This window comes from Gambusia affinis, linkage group LG17, assembly GCF_019740435.1.
Source record: "Gambusia affinis linkage group LG17, SWU_Gaff_1.0, whole genome shotgun sequence".
Taxonomy (NCBI): domain Eukaryota; kingdom Metazoa; phylum Chordata; class Actinopteri; order Cyprinodontiformes; family Poeciliidae; genus Gambusia; species Gambusia affinis.
Window position 1 is genome coordinate 12,524,864 of NC_057884.1, and position 22,121 is coordinate 12,546,984.

Here is a 22,121-nt window from a genome sequence, read left to right on the forward strand (position 1 = left end):
GTGGAAAGCTGGGGCTAGACCTGGAGAGAGAGACAGAGAGGTGGAAAAGAAATGAAAGAGTGGAAGTGGCGACCCAGTTCCATCACTGCTTGTTTGTGTTTTGAGCGGTGTGGCAGTAAAGAGCGTTGTGGCACGAAGATGAGGGGGGAGAAGGTTGTGTGAAGGAAACATGCATCTGTGAGAGCATGACCTCACTCCCATATATCATGCAAAGTCAGGCCCAACACATATATCTGCATGAGAATTCACCTTGGGTGACAGTACTGACTACTGCACATGAATAAAATGTTAGCTTTTATACTTTACTGTATGTTCATCCCACACACCTTCTCGCTGATCTTTTTAAGTTATCAAAAACATGTGATGGTTAATATCCATCTATCTATCCACCTAAATTTAAACATTTGGCAAAAAATATTTAATCGATAAAACTTTGTCTTTCATACAGCTCTTAAGAACAGGAAACAGAAGAGATCTTACATTAGATAGTTGCAGAGGAAACGGTTACTTTTCTGCACTGTGAAGAATGAAAAGTAAAATGTGCACAAATTAAATAAATTCAAAGCAAATCTTAGAGGCTTCTAAAAGCAATCACAACAATAATAACACATATAAAGGAATACAAATAACTGGATGCAAAAACAAATCTGTGCAATTGTGGTGTTTATGGAAATCAATTAAATTAATTAGCGGTACTTAAAGCCTTAAACATCATTATCAAAGCACATTAATGTCGTTAAGCTTTCATTTCCATAAATCATAAAGTGCTACACTGAAAGAAAACTATTGTGGTGAGTGGCACAATTTATTTTCGATTGGTCTCTGACTTTCATTGAGGATTATTAAATGTCGTTTATTGGTTGAAAGATTTATTGATTAGTAGTTTAAAACCTGATCTGAATCAGTAATGAGATAACGGATGTCATTGTCAGCCATTTTCCAGTGTATGTATTGTCTAAATCATTAGTTTGAACTATTTATAAGTATTTTGAGCTCATTTTTGTAAATTATTGACCCTTTTAGGCAGCATTTAGTTAGTGTGGCATTTTGTTTTTTGTGATCCAGGTGTAACCCACAGTCTGATCTATCTGTTCCAATTTCATCTCTCTTCCTCCTTGCACTAAATTATAAAGTCCCAACAGATTTGAGGTCTCAAAACTGTAATCCACCAGCCTTTGAATGACCACACAGTGGGTACTAACATTGTCTGTCACCTTGTGCCTTAACATAACTGTTGACTCTGCCTGAAAATGACTAATGGGAATTCCCAGAATGATTATTTCTCATTACCTGATGTTATCAAAAGGAGAAACTTCCTCTTCCTTTCTAAAGGAAAATTTTCCCCTGTCCATTGTTACATGCCATTCACTGTATGCTCAGGAGAGGGGCTTTAATCAAAATGAAGATTGAATGCAGTCTGCTGGCTATTGTTTTTTAAACTACCCTTTTTATTGACTTTTTTGTTAGAAAGAAGGTACTACCTTTCTACAAACTTAGCTATAAATGTCCTCAACCTGGTTTTATTTCTGAATTTATTCGGAATTTCAATTAATTCAAACTGGAAAATTGCCATTTGGAAAACCAGATTGTATCTAAATTTAAATCTGTTTCAGAGATTTGAAATTGGACTAAATCAAGGTGTGTGTAATTGAATCTAAAATACAAAAAAACAATCAATTTACCTGAACTAAAGTTGATTAAACACAACAGAACTAATCTGGGTTGTATTGAACTGAATTTAATTAAATCAAGTTGAATAAAATAAAACAAGAACTGAAATAAAATTGACAAAGACTGAAATGAATTCAATTCAATTGGACTGAGCTGATTTTGAATAAAATCCAATAGAACTGAACTGAATTCAGTTGAGCTGAATTGGGCTGAATTAATTTGAACTTAATTAAATATAAGTGAATTGTAAATTAGATTGAATTTAATTAAAACGGAGGCACCAATCCTGTCAACATCCAGTTATTGGAAAAAGCAGGTAAACATAGATAGTAGATTATTAAACTCATTTAAACAGAAGTAAATAAAATAAACTGAAATGAATTAAGCTGAACTAAATTGAATATTGAGAGTAGATTTGCAATTCTGACATTTAAAAACAAAATGAGTGCATGAGAAAATGAGCTATTTATTATAATCCCTATGTGACATAATTAGCATAAATGGAAACCAAAGTCATGAGCAGCTTACTTTGAACTTGAAGTAACACTCCTTTGAAAGGGGTGATAGTGTGAGAGAATATTTAGTTGTACTTCATGTAACTCCAACTGTGATTAATGATTGATTGTAACGCTATAAAAACCGCCACTACACTTAGCGGGGCATTTACTGTTTACAGCCTGCTCGTCCCCTGGGCCAACTGCGTTGCTCTTCTGATTAACTGGAAGCAACATCTAAAAATGTGGCAGTTACTAGCTGACTACTGGGAAAAATGTCAGTTTCACGGGGTGTCAGTTTCACACTCATTTGGGATATTACTGCTTTGAAATATCAGACAAATGTTTTATTTCACACTCTATTTTTCTATATATGTAATGATTTTTTGTGTGTGTGCAGATGCTCTTGTGGATGCCTGACCTTAATTTCTTGCTACAGCGATTTGTCACACCTTGCGTTGATATGGCGCAGTGAGCTGGCTTGCTGACAACTGCGATTTAAGCAGACAAACAGGCAATCTACATTAAATGTGGCTCCTAAAAATATGGTGCTGTCACTTTATTGAGATTGGTGACACGTGCTGAATGCTGCAGGAATTCTGGGGGCAAATGTGAAAAGTTTTTCCTGTTTATGGTAGTCTCTTTAAGAATATGGATTTAGTTTCTCTTTGGCAGGATGTGCTGAAATGACGGAGGGTTGAGGAGTCACTTACATAGATTTAGACTAATGGGGGGTCAGGAGTGTGCCACCTAGACTGCCACAAGGAGAGAGAATGAAGATGACTTGTAGAGAGCTGGGAGTGTTGGCAATGAAAAAAAAAAAAAAAAAAAGTTTGGTATATTTTTTTTTTCCATGAAAAGGAGAAAGAAGGAAGATGTAGAGACAGGGAGAACTAATGAGTTGGATTTTCCAGAGACTTTGCATTCTGCTCATGGTGCTCGCTGTATCTCTCTCTGCTGTGGAAGAGCTGGCTGGAGCGAGCTTCCTGTCTGAGCCCTGAAGCAGGAGTAAATGAGGGGTGGGTAGGAAAGGGGGTGTTGGAAGCAATAGAACAGAGGAAGGAGGAGGAGGAGGGGAGTTGGGCGAGGGGCGGCAAGGAGGGAGGGAATCCAGTGTTGAAATTGAATGCCAGGGCGCCATGTTCTCACCGCCAGCGTTTCCATGGTTACAGGGTAATTCTGGCGAGTAAGGAAATTTCATTCACTTTGGTATGAGAAGAAGAAGACAAAAACAAAGAGGGGGGTATTAACAATGCAGCAGAGGAATAGAAAGGAATACATAATCAAAAAAAAGAAAAAATAAGGGAGGAGATAAAAAAAAAAGAGGCAGGAGGAAAAAGAGGAAACATCTAGTGGGGTTTGTGCCACCCATCCCCCAGGCGAACTGCCTCTCTGCCTCTCATTCCTTTTTTTTTTTTTCTTGTGTATTTCTGTGATGCTTGGTTTGTTTGCCACCACCCTATCAGCAAACACAACACCCACCCACAATCTTCCAGTTCTTCAGCAGCCCTGCAGGTATACGGCGAAGAACAAAGAGAAACACTGCTAACTGGCCGCTGTGTATGTTTTTGTCAGGGTGTGTGTGTGTGTGTGTGTGTCTCCACTTTTGGGGGAGGGCAAATGGGGGTGTTGGTGCTGGGGTGGATTCAGGGAGAAGTCTGAGAGGCTGCAGAATTGTTCACATGACAGATCTGTGTAGTCGTTGCTTATGTCTCGCAGGTTTTTTAAAGTTGATTTAAGGATATTAAACCTTCAGACTCCCAAAATTGCAAGGAACAGCTAAACGGTCGTGTGAATGTGGAAACCTAAGCATGCAGGCATGTGTATCAACCTATACAAAAACAGACACACTCACACTGTCTGTCTAACAAGGGTTGACAACTGCAGGGGGGGGTTGACTGGGATGTCAGAGCAGCCAGTGTGACAGCTGTACAGCCAAGCAACCCCTGTTCACACAAACACACACACACACACACAGAAGCAATATGTGTGCTTCATCATCATTTCTAATATCACCATCTATAAATTATATTATGTGTGAGACGTTTAAATTCTAACATTGCTTTTCTTCTTCTTCTTTTTCAGTGGCTGATGAGGGGCTTTGGGAGTGCGGACTGTCCTACGAGTGCAGGACCCTCCTGTTCAAAGCCATACACAACCTGCTGGAAAGGTAAAACCAATGACCTGCAGACAGAATAACAGGGGGATCCCATGTGTTTTCTTATAATTTAATGTTAACATAGTAAAAAAGGGTTTTAGGAAGACTTTTTAGAACGTCTAAATACTGTTCAAATGTAAGACATACATTAATAGCAAAATCTAACTGAAGTAACTTAATAACGTTCTTAACTCAAATTTGGCTCACTTAAAAACATAGGCTAGTGAAATATAACTTAGTTCAGTTGTGTTTTTTGGCCCTGGCATGCAAGTCCGTTGCTTTTACAGCTTACTCTGTTTTGCCAAAAGTATTCACTCACCGATCCAAATCATTGAATTCAGAGGTTCCAACCACATCTGGATAAAATCCAGCACCTTGGCACGCAGACTGCTTCTACAAACATTTGCAAAAGAATGGGTTTGCTCCCAAGAGCTTGCCAATTCCCAACGTGGCACTATCATTGGATGCCACCGGTGCAAAAAGTCCACTCGTGCAATTACCTCGCTACTAAATATTCTACTATCAAGTGTTGGCAGGAATATAACAAAGTGCAAGCAACACAGGATCTCGGCCAAAATGTTGTGAGCCACATAGAAGAAAGAGGACAGTCGATGCTGAGACACAGGTCACCAACATTTTGCTACAGAAAGTTAATTTTGTCCAACTTCAAACCTTTGCAGTAAAAAAGATCCACCATAGCAGTAAGTAATAAAAAAAAATGGGGGAAACTATTGAAATCTGAGAATTGAAAGTCTCAGTACATACTCTACAATTGGAAGTGGATAAGATAACAGGGACATTTTGATCTTTATTGCCTTAACAAAAATCAGTTATAGCTTTGGTACTGATGACATCTAAATTCTTCAGCCAAAACAACTACACAGAATTAACATATATTTAAAAAAACAACAACCCAAAAGCTGATGGAAGGAGTTATTGCATGAAATAACTCATTTAAAGCTAAGGTCAGATATGGAAAATGCTGACTTATTTATGACCTTGTAATGCAAGTAGAGTCTGGGACACTTTTTAGATTGAACAGCTAAAAGCAAAGAAATGCTACACCTTTATTTAGTTTGGCTTTTCACCTTGCACTGAAAAGAGGACCAAGCCACTTGAAAAATGTCACGTAGACAGCAGCTGCATGTTTGAGGAGCTGTCATGAGAAGCTCCCCCAGACGAGCAATGGGCAAGGCAAAAAGCTAATCAGCATGTTGCTCTGCATACTTGAGACAAAGGCAGCAGGACAGAAAAAGATTGAGCAGAACGAGAGGCTATAACCTGTTGCCGTGGTCACACAGGCACGTAGATAGTTATTGGTGGGATTTCAAACTTTATTTTCAGACTATATATATGTTTGTAAATCATGAATCATTTCCATTCTATGGTTCATTTCCATTCTGTGGTTGACAGGATTTGCTGCATGGGTTTCAAACCAGATTTAATTTTCAAGTTAGAAAAAAAAAAAAAAAGATTAAAATTCCCCTGAATTTCAGGTCCAGTAGCTTTCCCAGTTATTTAATTTGGCAGATTCAAAACAATAAACGGATAGGTATTTGCAGATCACTGAGTGAAACCATGAGATAAATCCAGTGTTGTAGAAAGGGATTTACGCTGACTACACCTTTAAATAAGCAAAAAATAAGAGGAAATCTTACTGGAACGCTCAACACCAAGAAAGTATTTTATAGCATAACGCGCTTAAATATTTTTAAGTGCATTATGACCCACAATATGATATTATGTAGCTCTAAATTAATATGCCATTAGTTATTTACTGCATATTTCAACAGCTGAAAGTTAAACATATATGCAACCTTTTCTGTCATAAGTTTTATCTTAATGAAATTATAATCTGTGCTCTGAATCACTTGCTCAAGCACCCAAAGCTCTCCTTTCTGAGTCGGAGCCATCTGTTAAATGAAGCAGCACATATTTGCTCTCTATTAAGTTAAGCCTCAGTGATCATCACAGGGGAAAGGCAGAATTAACCTTCCTATTACCTTGGAGCTGACTCCTTTTATAGCTCACTGTTTCAACACTAGAGGGATCACTTTTGCTTTGCTCTTGTATAACTGCAAAGATCTCCACAAATGCATCTAATGAGTATCCCATGTTGTCGTATAAATATTTACAAATATTGCTGGATTTCAGCGCTATTGTAATTAATATAATTGAGAAAACTAATTACATTAGAAGTGAAGCGAAATGTTATAAATATGTTTTTCCACGTTATGAGTCAGACGTGTTGTTTAGGACGGCTCGGCTCAGGCGCTCAGTGATATGTTTCATAACAAGAAGGTGCTCAGTGTCTGAAGGAAATCAACTAATGAGACACAGACGTTTTGTTGAGTCAATAAAGGGAAACGTCTTCCACCAGATTTATGGGGAAAGATTTATGAGCCGCTGCAGCAGGCTTTTGAGTTTATTATCATTTATTAGTGGATATAAAGTATCCCACTGCTTTAATCTGCTCAGAGATCAGCACATGAAAGCGCTATGTGATAACTGGTTCCACTGTGGATTTTCAGAGTGCATAGAAATAAAAGTAATACATCAGTAATGATAATAATAAATGGCAAATAAACTGTATTAGTAAAATTACCCAAAATAACACTGGAATTTGCTCGCTGAAGAAAAAGGCTTCTTCATTTAGCAGTTCTTTTCTCATTGTTCTGCGTCTCACCGGTTTACTCTCTTCCATGTCATTTTTGGATACATATTACCGTATTTTTTGGACTATAAGCCGCTACTTTTTTCTTACACTTTGAACCATGCGGCTTATAGCCAGTGTGGCTTTTCTGTGTATTTTTCTTCAACAACCAGGGGGCTCTTTAGCAGGAAGTGAATCATTGGAAGTCAAAATTGGAAATCAAAGAAGAAAGTGCTAATTTTCACTTAGAACAAGCACATGCTAGCAGCAGGCACGACGGAGAAATTTCTTCAAACTCATATGATGCAGCTTTTAAGTTGAGGGCTATCGATCTGGCAGTACAGGAGGGAAATAGAGCTGCTGTACATAAACTTGGCGTGAACGAATCCATGGAGATGGAAAAATCAGCTGGATTTATTAATAACGGAAAACCGAGAGCAGCAGAGATACCAGTGACTTATAGCCCGGTGCGGCTTATATTTTCCAGTTTTTTGTTTGTTTTTGTTTTTTTAAATGTAGGTGCAGCTTATAGTATAGTGCGCTCTATAGTCTGGATAATACGGTAGATGTTTTGAATGTGAATACAAAGATGTTAAAAACTCTTTGCAAAGTTTGGATCAGCCAGTGTGACGATTTGCCCCTAATAACAGCAAAAATAACTTTATAAAAAGAAAGTTTGAACAGAGACGTGATGAACTCTCTTCCTTTGAACAGTAGATGTTATTTCAAATTAAGACCCACCTCCTACTGTGCATGCCTCCATTGACTGTGGCAAAATGTCTGAATAAAATTGTCAGGCATAGTGCAACTGTTCTGAACTTCATCTGAAAAATGCCATAGGTGCTCATTAGGATATAAAGTTTTACGTTGGGTTATGTTCAAAATGGTACCTGAAAGGAACTTAAACTTGCTAGAGGTGAAAATGAACAAACCATTATTTCAAAGTTGTCATCATTTGCTATGATTTTGTGATGCCTACAAACAATCATAGTGAGTTTACTGCTGGATTTCAACAGCTTTATGTCTGTATGGATGAGTGCACTCATTTTCAAATGAATCATGAAAAAAATGTGATTGTTTTATTATTCAGCTACAGTCATAAAGTGCTTAAACAATATTTTCTAAAACATTTTCTACTAGGAATCAAAATTTTTACCTTGTGAAATTAATATATAATTGTGTTTGAAATGTTTGCTCTGATTTAGATCTTATTTCAATGATGCATAGATGTCAGAAAAATGTCCTAATTTTGACATCTTTCTTTTGCTCAACGCTCCAGATGTTTGAACGATAAGGGCTTCGTGAGGATCGGAAAATGGTTCTTTAAGCCACATGAGCTAGAAGAAAAGTCTTTGGGCAGCAGGTAAGAAAGTGCATACACACTCTTTATTAAGATGGTTTATGTGTTGACATTAGTACATGTGATGCTCTAAGAAAGAAAAAGTGCGGTAATGTCATTCTGTGAGGCAGCGTGACTGACTTTCATGTGATGCAGTATTTGTTAAGCCTTGATGTTCCAGCAGCAGGCCGATGGTGTGAGTCTGTAAAAGAGAAACAGAGCATGTGAATGGTGTCCAGAGGTTAGCGGTCTCTCTCTCTCTCTCTTTCCCTGAGTGAAGAGACGTGTGTGCGTGTGTGTGTGTGTGCTTGCACATGTCATGCTGTATAACAGTGTTGTCAGCGTGGGAGACAGACAGAGAGACTGAAACAGAGTAAAACGAGGGATGGGTGTGATGACAGTTCAACTTGTTGCTTCAGGCATTATAGATCCCTTTCACAGTTCACTCTGCCCACTTTTCCGGGCAGTGAGGATGCAACATTCCTCACATCTCTGACATAGCACTGTTTCAATTGCATTGAAACATGTTGAGTTCGCTAAATGCTGGGAAACCACTTTGGCATCTAAGTGGTGTCATTTTAAAAACTAATATATTGCTTAGAGGCTGTGGCGGTTTTTTATTTGTGTAATATGGCTATCTGCCCAGGGCGACAGACCACAAGATAAGTACCACAATTGAGAAAATAGTTGTCAATTGCACATCAACTAGGTTTTTATTCCTTATTTGCATATCCTGTTACTGGGAATTTATGTCTGCTGTGTTGTTCACAGCTTAAGTACCGGAAGAAACATGATGACGCTGAAGTTGGTATCTGAGTAAAAACATATAAATCAAAAGGCTATGCCTTTTTAAAATACGTTTTGACTAAATTTGATCATTTCAACTCATACATGTTTGCAATGGTTAGACATAACTTGTGTTATTTAACAGCTGTTGTCTGAAACACAATTTGAGGTTTTTTTAAAACTTTGCAGAAGCATTAAAAAACAGCATTTTCAAGGCTTTCCTAGCTGCTTTAGAACCACACTTCAGTAAAAATCACAACACATAGTTTAGTTATTGGTAGGATGTTACCCAAATAAAAGTTTTATTTTGTTTGGGTTTGTGTTTGTCAGAAATAACAGAAAGAGGTGGTTCATGCAAGAACGACCACTGATTAGAGGCAGCAAAGCCGCACGCTTCTTTAAAGAATTACTGTATTTTATATTACCTTTGCTATCAATGCATGGTGCAAAGTAAGTGATGCACAGGGAAGTCTGTCTCTGCAGAAAGTTGCTGACACGATTGCACTCTGCCGTGACGTGCCATAGCATAGTGAGGTTCAGCAGCCGAGAGCAGGTGGAAGTCCCTGATTTAGGCACGCCGCCTGACACGTCGAGAGAGAGAGTGTTTGTCACTTGTTCAGTTTATATCTGGGGAATTTGGTGTGCAGAGCTGATGTGATGGTGACATCTCTGTCTACGAAGGCACTGTCTGGGTGAAATCTGCTTCAGACTGAAGCAAAGAACGGCAGAATCTTGAACAGATATTGTATTGACTGCTGAAGTTGCAATAGGTAGAAGGGCCCACTGAATGTGTGTATATATGTATAAAAAGGGATGAATCTGAAGCCCATCATAAAACCAGGGAATATGCTGCGGGAGCCGTGAATGTATCTACTTAAGAGGATTTATGTCAACACTTAAACCTTGATCTACTTTTTTAATTGATCGACTTCATGCAAAAATAATGGCCTGTAATGGCTGGTACATTTGCCCTTCTAGCCTCTCAGATGTATGAAGATGGAGGAGTTTATATTCAGCTCCTGCTGTGATGCGGTTGCTATTACATACCTTAGTGGTGGAGAGGGAGTCCCAGTCCTGACACAGCTCCTGCTGGAGAGATTATATCTCCCAGTTGGCTCAGAGCAGTTGGGGATACCCCAGAAGCAGCTGGAGGAAGCTGCTGCAGACAGAACAAGGTTTCCATGCTCCCACCCTGCTCTAATAGACTGAGCTGTGGATGAACCTTTGCTGTTAATTATGTTGCAAACACTCCTCAACACTGAGCATAGAAGACTTTTATGTAGTTTAACCAAAACAGCAAAATCAATGAAGGTTATATGTTTTCTTTCTGAAAGGTATGACTAATAGAGCTGGAAAATGCCCTAGTCTTCCATAATATTCCACTCAGTCTGATCACATTCACAAAGAATCAAATGAGGGACACCAGGACAAGGCCTAGCTGAATAATCCCTTCAGAAATTGTTTATTTGAGCTTTATTAAAATTTTAACTGCTTTTTTCAGGCTTTCAATGTGGTTTTATTAGTTGTAGCCTTTAGCCCAACAAGGGCTCAATAATGAATTCAGTCTGAAGGGGATCCACTTTAAGTTACATGACATTATCATGGAAAAGTAGATAATAATTACCATCATAGACCAAAAAACACCTTTATCTGATTGTGTAAAATCGACTACAACTGAGGTTAAATTAAAGGGTTTCATACAATATATCTAAGGGTTTTTTGGAGTATATCAGGGCCTGATCTTTTAAAGCAGTGGTTCCCAGTCCTGTCTCTCAAGTTCCTGTCCTGCATGAATTAGGTGTCTTCTTGCTGCCACATCCCTGAATTAAATAAGTCAGCCGCACTATGTGGCTTGCAGTAGAACATGCAAAAAGGGCAATTGATTGCACATGCAATTCTTGTAGATCGCCTGCAAAATGTCCATTTACTATACGTGGATCTTTTCTTTTGCTCACGTAACGTAGCGCTTCTTATTTGGAATATTTCTAGATCACACCCTTTGTGTTTCAAAGTTCTCCATTTGAACCTCAGTTTAATAATAAAATGTAATAATGACAGTGTGGAATCTGTGGCGAGGGTTAAATGTAAGGACAGTGAAATCTGACCAGTTTGCATTTCAGTATTCACATATTCTCAGATTTAACTCCAAAGTATCCATGGAAAACTCACATATGCAGCGCATGTTTAAAATAATTTCAAGAAAATGAAATACCTAGGCACAATGCTAGTCTACACTATTTGTTGCCATTTGTAAAGCAGCCAATCAAGGAATGCTATTCTTTTATCTTACTACTGTTTCGAACAGAGATAAGGAAGACTATAGATGTTAACATCTGCGGTAGCACAAAGACAGTTTTTACTGTTTGTGTTGATGCGTATTAAGTTACATTGGCATTTTAGCTAATAAAATAGGCAGCTAAGAATTTTGTGGTCCCTAACCCCAGCAAATATTAATGGTCCACTGGATATTTATTGTCCTGGCTATTCAATGCCAATATTATTTTTCTATCCTTAGGGAAAGTGTGATTTTCCATGTATTTTTACTATCCACATTTAAAAGAACATTGTGAGCCTTTTTATTTGAATGAAGTTTCTGTCACCTGAAGTTGCAATGTCCTTTGTCAATTACTCAACAAAACAAGACAATATTCATTAATCATGGATGTTTTATGCTAGCTAAACCGTAGAGATTTTATTTTGTTCTGTGTCATCTTGTGACTATAGAGCTTTTAATTTATTTTAGAGAAAATTAGAAATTGCAGTTAGAAATAACAAGTACAGCCAATATTCTAATTTTCTGTAGAAGGGATTTGGGGACAGAGATAATCAGAAATAACTCAACGTGGGAATACATGAAAAATATGAATTTAAATAGAGCAACAGGAGTGGAAAGTATTAAGGTAGAAGACACCTCCATGAGTATGCGCATATATAAACATGAGTGCCAAGACTCTTCTGGAAGTTTCACAGGCCTTTATATGCGTTTGTGTGTGGCAGTGAGACTTCAGTACATCATGTTAATTCCTCTTCGTTTGGAAACCTCCGCCGGAATGTGCTGCATGCCTCCTGCTGAGACGATTCAGACTTGCTTTTTTTGTGTGAATTATTGAACATCCTGAAGGCAAAGATGGGAAGAGAGACTGAGAAAGACAGAAATGTTCCTTAGAGCTCCCACCAAAACAAACCTGAATCATGTGTGTGCGATGCATAGGTGAAGAGTATGAATTTTTATTACAAAACCGTTTTTGTACCATACAGTGGCACAAAAGAAGTGCTGATATCCACCTGTTGTCTCCACTCATAATCCCACACTGCCTCTTGCTTCTATTGTTATAAAGTTGCCCCAAAGTTGAGAGTGTGAGAACACCTTCAGATCCCCGACCAGCAATACTTTTAGCCCACGAGGGAACATTTCTCACTAACAATGACTTCTTATCTCATTATCTCTTTTGTCTCTTTTTTTTTTCTTCTTCTGCACTGTGCCTTTTCTCCCCATCAGGGGGCGTATTGATGCGAGCATTCATGCCATGCTTCCACACCCGTGCCAGTTTCAGTGCCTTGGCATAGCTGTCTTTGTCAGGGCTTATCAGGTGTTTATCTTGTTTGTGTCCATTGGGCACAGCGGGTTGCGTTAGATCCAGGAGATAATTTCCCCAACCACAATCCCCCCCCCCCCCCGCTTTCCCCTTTTACTCCTTCCTCTCAACCCAACTCTCATTCTCTCTTTGTGTCTGAATGGGAGGAAAGCTCTCTGGGTTGGTAACACATTGCATCAGACGCCGAGGGAAGAACGTAGGAGTAGGGGGAGAGCGTTACAGGGATGCAGAGTGAGGATGGGGAGACGAGGCATCAGAGCGGGGAGGAGCGGGGGGAGCAGGGAGGCGCGGGTGGTGGTGCGGTGGTGATCAGAGAAGGTGGGGGGTCGTAAATTAATCATAGCTATAGACGGCTGAATGGATGTATTAGAGTCTGTCTCCCTCATTAGTTCAGTCAATTCTTTGCATGCCAAGTGTAACGCTCAGTGTTTTTTAATATTGCAGCTTTCATTTCACTAATGGCTATAAACTCATGCATAAATAATATTTGTAGTTCAGAGTAACAGACCTGTTCTCTGCTATGAAAAACATGGCAGCTGCCTTTTGTTTTTGGTTCATTAATCTCAGGAATTCTTCGCTGACCTGACAGAATTGGGGTTTTACAATTTTCTTCAGTTATAAAATTATAAAATTATTTTAAAAATTTAAAACAGCCACCAAGATTTTTACATTTATTTTAAACATCTAGTGTTCTGTCTGTCGCGACAGCATTTCTTTATTTTTTTCAGTGTTACCACGCCGCAGGTACAGAGACAGCGTCTTCATTTAGACTTGTGGAATAACTTCATTGATGTCGGTGCTGTTTGTTTGCTCTTATGTGTTTGCACAAATCAAATGCCATGATAAATTTAGATCGGCGGGAGGGAAAGGAAGCTAGACGGAGCTTGTAAGAACTCACTTGAAAAGTACTCATGCCAGCAAAAAAAGAAAAAAGGCAAAAAAAATTTATCTGACCTAATTTTGCTCATCTTAGTATTTTTTGCTCTGCGCTCTCTGGTGTATTCAGAAACGTAGAAAAAACATTTCCCCGTACAAAAGAAAAAGAGACAAAGGTTTTTTTTTAAATCTAATTTTCTGCATCTCACTGTGTGTGTTACATTACATTAATATGTTATCTAAAACAAGAATTTCAGTGATGATATTCACTTTTAAGTCTTAAATAATTGCTAATCTGACAGATGTGATTAGAAGAAAGTGAGGACAATTTGCCATTTGGTAAAAACATGAAAGCTTTAAGTCACAGTGTAATTAAGGGTTAGAACAGCTGTAGACAGGTTAAATTAGAAAAATGACAGACAAGAAAAATGCTCCTTCAAGTCACAGATTGCTAGATGCACTGACAGCCTGACTGGATGGATAAGTAGCTGCTGAGTGAATGAGCTGGAAGGTGGTGACTGACTGGAAATAATGTGTGACTGTAAGAATAGAGATGAAAAGTTACACCACTTTTAACAATCCCCAGGGAATTTGACGATTGCTTTCATTGTGCAAAAGGTTTGTACAATTGCTCAGTGATTGACTTGACATAGTACAATCTTTCCTGCAGTGGTATTAGTTTGTGTTGTTTAATCATTGTCTTCATTAATTCAACACAACTCTTTCATGAGTGAATGATTTTTTAAAATTTTGTGCCTTTATGTTTACTCTTTCATATGTTCTGAGAGTCTGAGGAGTGGACGCGTAAGGTGCTGCCACTTGCATTTTTGCAAAGATAGCTGTGGCCTTTGCTTCATTGTGTTAAAGATGTTAAAGATAAGAAAGAAATAGAAAATAAACGTGTAGAGCAGAATTGAAAATGATGATGAGTTACAGAGACATGACCATTTTTTTTTCATTTTTTTTTTAAATTACAACAATACAGTACCTTGCAAATGTTGTCAAACTGCTTGACATTGTTTTTGATTAGGATCCTATGAGACTAACTATACCAACAATTAATTATGAAAGAAGTCATTTTATTTTATACAAATAAAAACATTGTGATAGACTAAGTTAAAGTTGTGTCTTTTAATGTGTATATTTAAAAAAAAATAATCAAATAAACGCCACATGCATTTGCTCTTGTGCGCTTATCAAGATGATAACTGTGTAAGATCACCTTGAAAAGTCCACTAGTAGGTCAGTGAAGTGCATTACTGTTCTAATATTAACACAAATGTTCTGTGACAGCCACAGTAGTTTGTCAGAGAACAAAAGTGAATAAACCGCATCATGAAGACAGAGGAATACACGATAAAGGTCAGGGAGGAAGTTGTGGAGAAATTTAGATTAGTCTTATTAAATTAGTTTAATGTCTTATTCTAAGTTTTCAACATCTGACAAAATACTGTTCAGGCTATCATTCACAATGGCAGCTGAGCAAACCATTTTACTGGGCTTTCCACCACCAGTTTGTCTCTCACTGGGCAGTATGTGTAAATCTATGTGTGGCTAGAAACCAACCAAAAACATGGAGAGTCTTCACAGATGGCTAGATAGGGAAACATAGTTTGGTCAGCATCATGCTGTGGAGATGTTTTTCTTTGGGCTGGACAGGAAGGCATTGTATATAAAATAAAAACCTGTGGAAGTTGAATTTCATAAATTCTGTACTTGAATCTCTAATTGCACTTCTTTTATCCTATAGCTTGGCTCTCTATTATTGTGAAACCATGTAAATTTTGTTGTAGCGTAAACATTGCGGTAACAGGTCTCCTCAAAGCCCTTGAATAAAGCATCAAACTTAATGCTTTTGCCTTTATGTCGCTTCTGATATGTTCTGCATACTGCAGAATGTGTACATGCAGTAGCATTTAGATTCACCTGCACTAAGCCTGTGAATGAGTCTACATGTTGGTGCTGTGTTTGTGTTGGAATAAATTAAACAATCGTGGGGGCACTCTGGAAGCAGTTTCAATAGCATGTGTACACATGCTGCTCACGAGAGCTTACAAGAGTGTAAACATCCTCCACAATGGTCCACAAGCATCAGTGGAGCGTCTTACGCGTGTGTGTGGAAAAGGGTTAGCTGGAGGGAAGAGGATAACTCACGGAGCTGCTCCTCTGGTGGCGGGGCGAACACTCAAGGTACAGTTTAAGCAGATTAACCTCTCAGATTTAAGAGAATCCAGATAAAAATACTATCATACCTGATTAGTTCACATGGCTGTGGTTGCTAGCTGAGCACCGTTATCGCGCCATCAGATTAAGATGGGTCTGTTGGAGGAGATATAAGACTTGTGTGTAATCCTAATGGTTAGTGTGTGGATTCCTGTTTTAGTGATCTTTCTTGCTATATTAACAGTTGTTATTTTCTGTGCAGCTGTGTGTCTTAATAATCCATGTCAGACCTTAATCACCTCCCTTTTCAGTGATGTTCAGCAAAAGTATTTTTACCCATTTAAATTCACATTTTCTCATGTAACAACCACAAACTTCATTATATTTTATTAGGATCTTATGTGACCAACAAAAAGTGGCACTTCTGAAAAGAGAGGTAGATGATACGAAGTTGTCACTTTGTATCATTTATTATTTCTATGTACAAATTAAAATAGAGAGATAAATATTAGCATCCAAGTTAGGTTGTGAGGCCTTGTTAACTCCGAACATCTTAGTGTGCATTCCTTATTCGTAAAAGTACTCTGATTACAGAAGTAAGTAGAATTAGTGCTAAAATTGTTGCTTAGTTGTGTTTTTTTACTTACATAAATTATTAGAAAAAATAATAATGAATAACTATCAGTGTAGTTATTCATAAATATAACCCTTACTTTTTAAAATGTAATTTCATAGTAAATACATATTACTTTTGATAAATATACAAAATTTCTTCATTACTTTTTTTTTAAAATGTGTGATTGAATTGTTTCATCAGATATGCAAAGAATCAGAACTGATTCTTGGTCATTTTGGGGACATTATGCATGAAGAATTTGTACATTTCATCCATGTTTAAGCTGACCTTAAACAAATTACATTGATTGTTCATTTGCAGCTTTCAGGGTCTGGATATAATTGTAAATATAAAATTAGCATATATTTTAGAGAAACATGATCTATTTCCTTCTACTTGAAAATGAGGCACAACGTTGTTCTATCACATAATATCCTACGTAAATTTATTGAGGTTCTTGACATGTCAAATGTTTCAAAGGATCATTTTGTAAGGCACTGGATGCAAGCCATTCTTCTTGTCCACATGCTGCTCTGACCACTGGATATGTTATTGCTTTTTACCTGTCTAGTTTGAGCAGCATGGTATTGTTGGTAGATTTGTTGCCCACAATGTTCAGTATGCAAAATTCAAGACGGAGCCTGCAGACATCATGAAGCCAGAGCAAGTGACAGATTCACACAGACTGTAAAATGTCTGTGTGTTCCCCTATACCTCTACATTAGCTGATTGATTTCACCATAAAATCATGCTCAGTAGCCTCCTATTAAAACTCTGATCTCATCGATATGTGTGCAGCACTTGCAGTGTGTGGCACTGAATTATTCACTTCCTCCTCTGTCTCTCACACTGCTTTTGGTCTGGCTCCTCCGGTCTTCCCTTTCCTTATCTCTTTAATTTCCTCTTACTCCTCCCTACTTTCCCATTTTGTGCCCATCCTGCTCATGCATACCCCCACCTGACTTGATTCCCCATGTCTCCATCTTCTTCTCCTGCTGTCTTTTCCTTCTCTTTCTTCACGATCCTTTCTTTCCTCCCCGTCTTCTCCTGTACTGTCAACCCTTAGTTATGTCTCAGCTGTCTCTCCTCTTCATTTATTAATACCTGTACTCATACAGACACACATCCCCGGTCTGTCGTTCTCACACACATACTTCTGCCTGCCGACTGAACAAAACCCCCCAGAGGACGTGTGGAGCCCAGTGTGTCCACACACTCACACCCGCTTACTGTGCAGGAAAATGCCCTTTGTAAAAGGACAGGGAGCATCAATCTCCCAGCTGGGTCATCTTGCAGTTTGATGCTGCTTTTTGTAGCTCTGCTTTTTCACTGACTTGCGAGTTGTCACACTTTATTGCAATTAAAAAAAACAAAAAAAAACGAGTTAGTGTTACACATGTCATGCTTTAGTGTTGACTTTATAAATTTATTGGCTGTAATTACTTACATAAACTTTGTGTAAACATTGTCAGAGAGACTTGTTACATAGATTTTTTTGCAAACAGCAGCATTAGTGGAACAATCTGAATCAAACCCTAAAGTCTTTGTCTACACTTACATCTCACATAAATAAGCAAGCATCAATATGAGAAAGAGATACATTTTTTATTCATTGTTAATTTTCACTGCATTATTGTTACATTTATGAAAAACTGTTGACATCTGTCAGAAAAAAATTATATTCAACCCATCACTGGCTCAAATCTGAAAAAAAGCAACTGAAAAGTCTAAAAATTGATTTTCCAGGGCTCGATAACTTCAGAAAAAAAAGAAAAAGATTTTGAAAGAATTTACAATCAATTTGTACACCTACTTGTCAGGCCAAGGTTGCAGCGAGACTGAAGGTAATTAGACGAGATGTGGGACACACTCTCTCCAGGTCACTCAGGACAGACAACTGCACATCCATCCATCCATCCATCCATCCATCCATCCATCCATCCAGCCATTAATCCAACAGTCTGTACAGATTTCATACTGTAAACCTGAAATATTTCCCAAATAACAATAAAAAATATATATTAAATATTTAAAACAGCTATCTTATTTTATGTCTGGATGTTTTTTAAAAAAAAGTGCAATATTTGTTGGACCCCCTGAATGTCTTGAAGCTCTATGAGTCTGCAGAAATCTCATTTCACTTGTAAATTAAACAAAAGCGACAGAGATGAACACCCCCCCACCCCCCTCCCCCGTTAATTTTGCTTATGTTTGTATTTGTGCCGAGCAGATTGGTACCCTTGACTTGCAGCTGTTTTCCCCGAGCTTCCCTGTGCACCTATATTTAGCTCTTCGTGTGACTGGAACGATGCGCCGAGGACGAGGTTGGAGGGCAGTGACATTGAAAGCATTTTTGACTCATGTGTTGTGGAAATGTGAACTGCAGAGATGATAAACTGCCACCGAGTTTTTGTGTGTGCGCTTGGGATATTATCTGTGGGGTGAGAAAGCATTGTGAGCCCGAGTCCCAGTTTATCACAGGCATGCATATGTATGCACTTTAGCTGTGCTCGTCTCCCTGTGATTGTGCAGGCTTATGTTTGAACCACCTGCTGTCATTAGGGATTTTTTTTTTCTCAGGGAGCTTGAGGAGTGTTTATGAAGCAGAAAACCTTCCCTTCTCAACCTCTTGGGTGAATCCAGCGCCATCTGGAGGCTTTCATAGTCAGAACTGAGACATCGGGCTCAGATAGGCTGTTTAGTTCTGGCTGCGCATGTGGAACTGGCCATTTTATTGAATTTGATGATCCATTACAGCTCAAATGGAGGTCCAACTCCCTCAGGGCAAAGGGGATATTGCATAGGCAGCAGGGTAATCACAAAGCGATTAGAGTACCTGCTGACTTTATTGTAATTCTGATATATAAACCCAGGTAGTGAGGTGGTTTATAGATTAAAAATATACATCAGTGGAGCTGTCGAGGCGGTTAATGACGTCCAGCCCGCCCACTGCTGTATAGATTGCAATAAAGCTCCAACAATTACTCCTCCTTGATTAAAAAAAACACAAAAAAAATAAAAAATAAAAAAAAGAAGCAATGCATGATGAACTGTACTCTGGCTGGTGTAATAAAGAGAGAGTTGCAATATGTAAACATGTAGCCATCGCAGTCAGTCATACGCAAATGAGGATTTATACCTGCAATAAGAATCATGTGTGTGAGATCAGTGGTGGGAGAGTTTTGTGAACATGCTGTCAGACGGCGTTCTCTGATCTGTAGATAAGCTCCCCTCGTCTGTCAGATCTCAGCCTAAAAAACCTGGCATGTTTAACATCTTCAGTCTGCTTCATCTCAATTGGACATAATTAAAAAGTAATTATGTTTCATTTTAATTTGAGCTTAATTAAATTGTGTAGGTGATTTTACTTGTAATTAAACCGGACAAAGACAGGAGTGCAAACCCATGTTGCCAGTCGTTTTCAAAGACAGGCTTGATTTCCGAGTTGTGTACTTGCTTTGACTATTTTAATGTGTGTCGCCTTTAATTCCATTGTTTTTCAATCTTCTTTTTGCAGCGAACATCTGTCCTGCTCCTTCTCTTTCTTCCTGCACGGCGAAAGCAACGTGTGCACTAGTGTGGAGATCGTCCAGCATCAGCCTGCGTACCACATCACGGAGCGCCACATCCGACTCGCACAGACCTCCTCCACTCCGGTGCAAGGTAACACACACACACACACACACACATGCGCGCACCCCAAACCACACATATATATTTAAATCAGAATTAATACATTAGCCTTTTGCTCTCATGTAATCATTTTGAGCAGAAGCATATATTTTAAAGTTATGATTTTTCAAATGTCTCTATTATGAGATTGCATCACTCCAATGAAATTATACTACTACTACTACTACTAATAATAATAATAATAATAATTAAAAAAATATACTTAATGTTATTTATAAAGTGCTCTATAAAGCACTTTCCAACAAAATGCTGAACAATTACAACGAGATAAAAAAAAACAGCTCTTGGTGAAAAGATGAGTATATTGTGTATTCTTCCACATATTTACCAAATATGAAACTTGCTTTATAATATTGCATATTCTGTTTACCACATATGTAGTGCAGAGTTGACATTACTGGATTTAAATTTATATCATAGGCTGTGATAACTACAAGTGTCTGAGTTCAGAAAGTACTTTATAAACTTATTAAAATAAAATTTAAGTTAATTAAAAATTCTGTTATTTATGCTGATGCAAATACTAAAACGGATCTAAACGCAAACATATTAAGAAACATATCTGGATCATGTTTAACCGTTTTATTTATATCACCTTTAGTTTTAAATTGCTCCTTACTTGCAGTCTCTGATCGCTCTGCTCCTGTCTGTGCAGTGATTTTGAGTCCGTATGGCCTGAGCGGGACCCTTACAGGGCAGGCCTTCAAAATGAGTGACCCTGCTGCTCGGAAGCTGATAGAGGAGTGGAGCTACTTCTATCCCATGGTGCTTCCACAGAAAGAGGGGAGCGGAGAGAAGGAACAAAAGGAAGCAGGGCAAGCCTACGATCGCAGCTCTCATGTGGCAGTGGATGTCATCGTAGGTATGGCAAAAAAAAAAAAATCACACAAAATGGTAAAAAAAAACAAAAAAAAAACATTTACTAGATTTGAAGAACATACAGCATGTAAAGGGAGTTACTTCACCAAATAATAGAAAACAGTTTCCTGCACAATCCTTCTTATTTCAGCAAATACAAAAGAACTCTGCTAACCTTTCAGCATGCAAATAGCAATGAATAATTATATTAGTCTTCAGTGATGTTGCTTTTACAAAGCAAACGGTGAGACAATGACATCGCATTGATTGCTCTCTGTCTTTGTTTGAGCAGAGGAACTAGTAAAAGTGCTGCTTTGACTGCAACGAGCCTCTCGGTCTTCCAACATGCCTGGAAGGGGGGATGACTGAAAGCTATGAGCATACAGTGAGACAGGCAGAGAGGAAGAGTCTGGAAGCAGAGCCATAAACTCCAGGGAGGCTCTCTTACAGCCTAATCAGTCTGATCCCACAGCGTTGACTTGACCTGATTACAATTAAAACTCTTTTGGATACCGGCAGCTTTTACAGCTAAAGAGGAAAGCCAGAAGAAGCCTGAAAGTAGAAGGATTCTTATTTGATCATGTTTTATCAGAGCAGTGAGTGAGAAAGCGTGTGCTTGCATTAATGCAATACAAAGCTACTGCTTGGCGTGAGTGCATTTGTGGCTATTCATGCTGAAATCTGGGAACATGCTGTAAATCTCTAACAGAAACAGCATGTTTTGCTCACACAGTTTATCTTTGCAAGGATTTATTAAGGATTTTCATGAATTTGTTGTTAAACGAGTGCCGCAAATCCTCTTTTTCTTACCTTCCTAGGCGGCGTGAGGATGACCTACCCAGCTGCTTTTGTGCTGATTGCCCAGGGGGACCTACCGGTGGAGCAGTCTCCACCTGTTCCTGCAGCTCTGGGCCTCAACAAGGAGCTGAACAATTGCAGCGTGCCGCTGACTCCGCCGACGTCACCAGAGCAGCCTTGCTCCGGTAACACACACACATGCATGGCGCAGGGTTTTAGTCATTAACAGCTTGAAGTAAACGATTCTAGATCCAGGATTTTAAATGTGTCTTCTAGTTTAATTCAGATTTGTTAGGGCCATTTAAAATTAGTCTCATTGTATTTTTAACTTTGTTCTCAGGATGTCCTGATTTTTATTTATTTATTTATTAATTTTTTTTTGCTTTTGTTCCAAGTTATTTAAGAATATGCATTTGCATA

The 22,121-nt window shown here is 38.4% G+C and overlaps 1 protein-coding gene across 2 annotated transcripts in view; it reads left to right on the forward strand.

The window, feature by feature from the left end:
- LOC122819478 (mediator of RNA polymerase II transcription subunit 13-like) overlaps positions 1 to 22,121 on the forward strand; it is a 95,241-nt gene that overhangs the window by 56,039 nt on the left and 17,081 nt on the right. For both annotated transcript variants that reach the window (XM_044096235.1, XM_044096234.1), the window contains exons 3-7: positions 4,251 to 4,335; positions 8,256 to 8,339; positions 19,870 to 20,015; positions 20,701 to 20,907; positions 21,722 to 21,886. In XM_044096235.1, the coding sequence (XP_043952170.1) occupies positions 4,251 to 4,335; positions 8,256 to 8,339; positions 19,870 to 20,015; positions 20,701 to 20,907; positions 21,722 to 21,886 (687 nt within the window). The remainder of the gene's footprint in view (positions 1 to 4,250; positions 4,336 to 8,255; positions 8,340 to 19,869; positions 20,016 to 20,700; positions 20,908 to 21,721; positions 21,887 to 22,121) is intronic.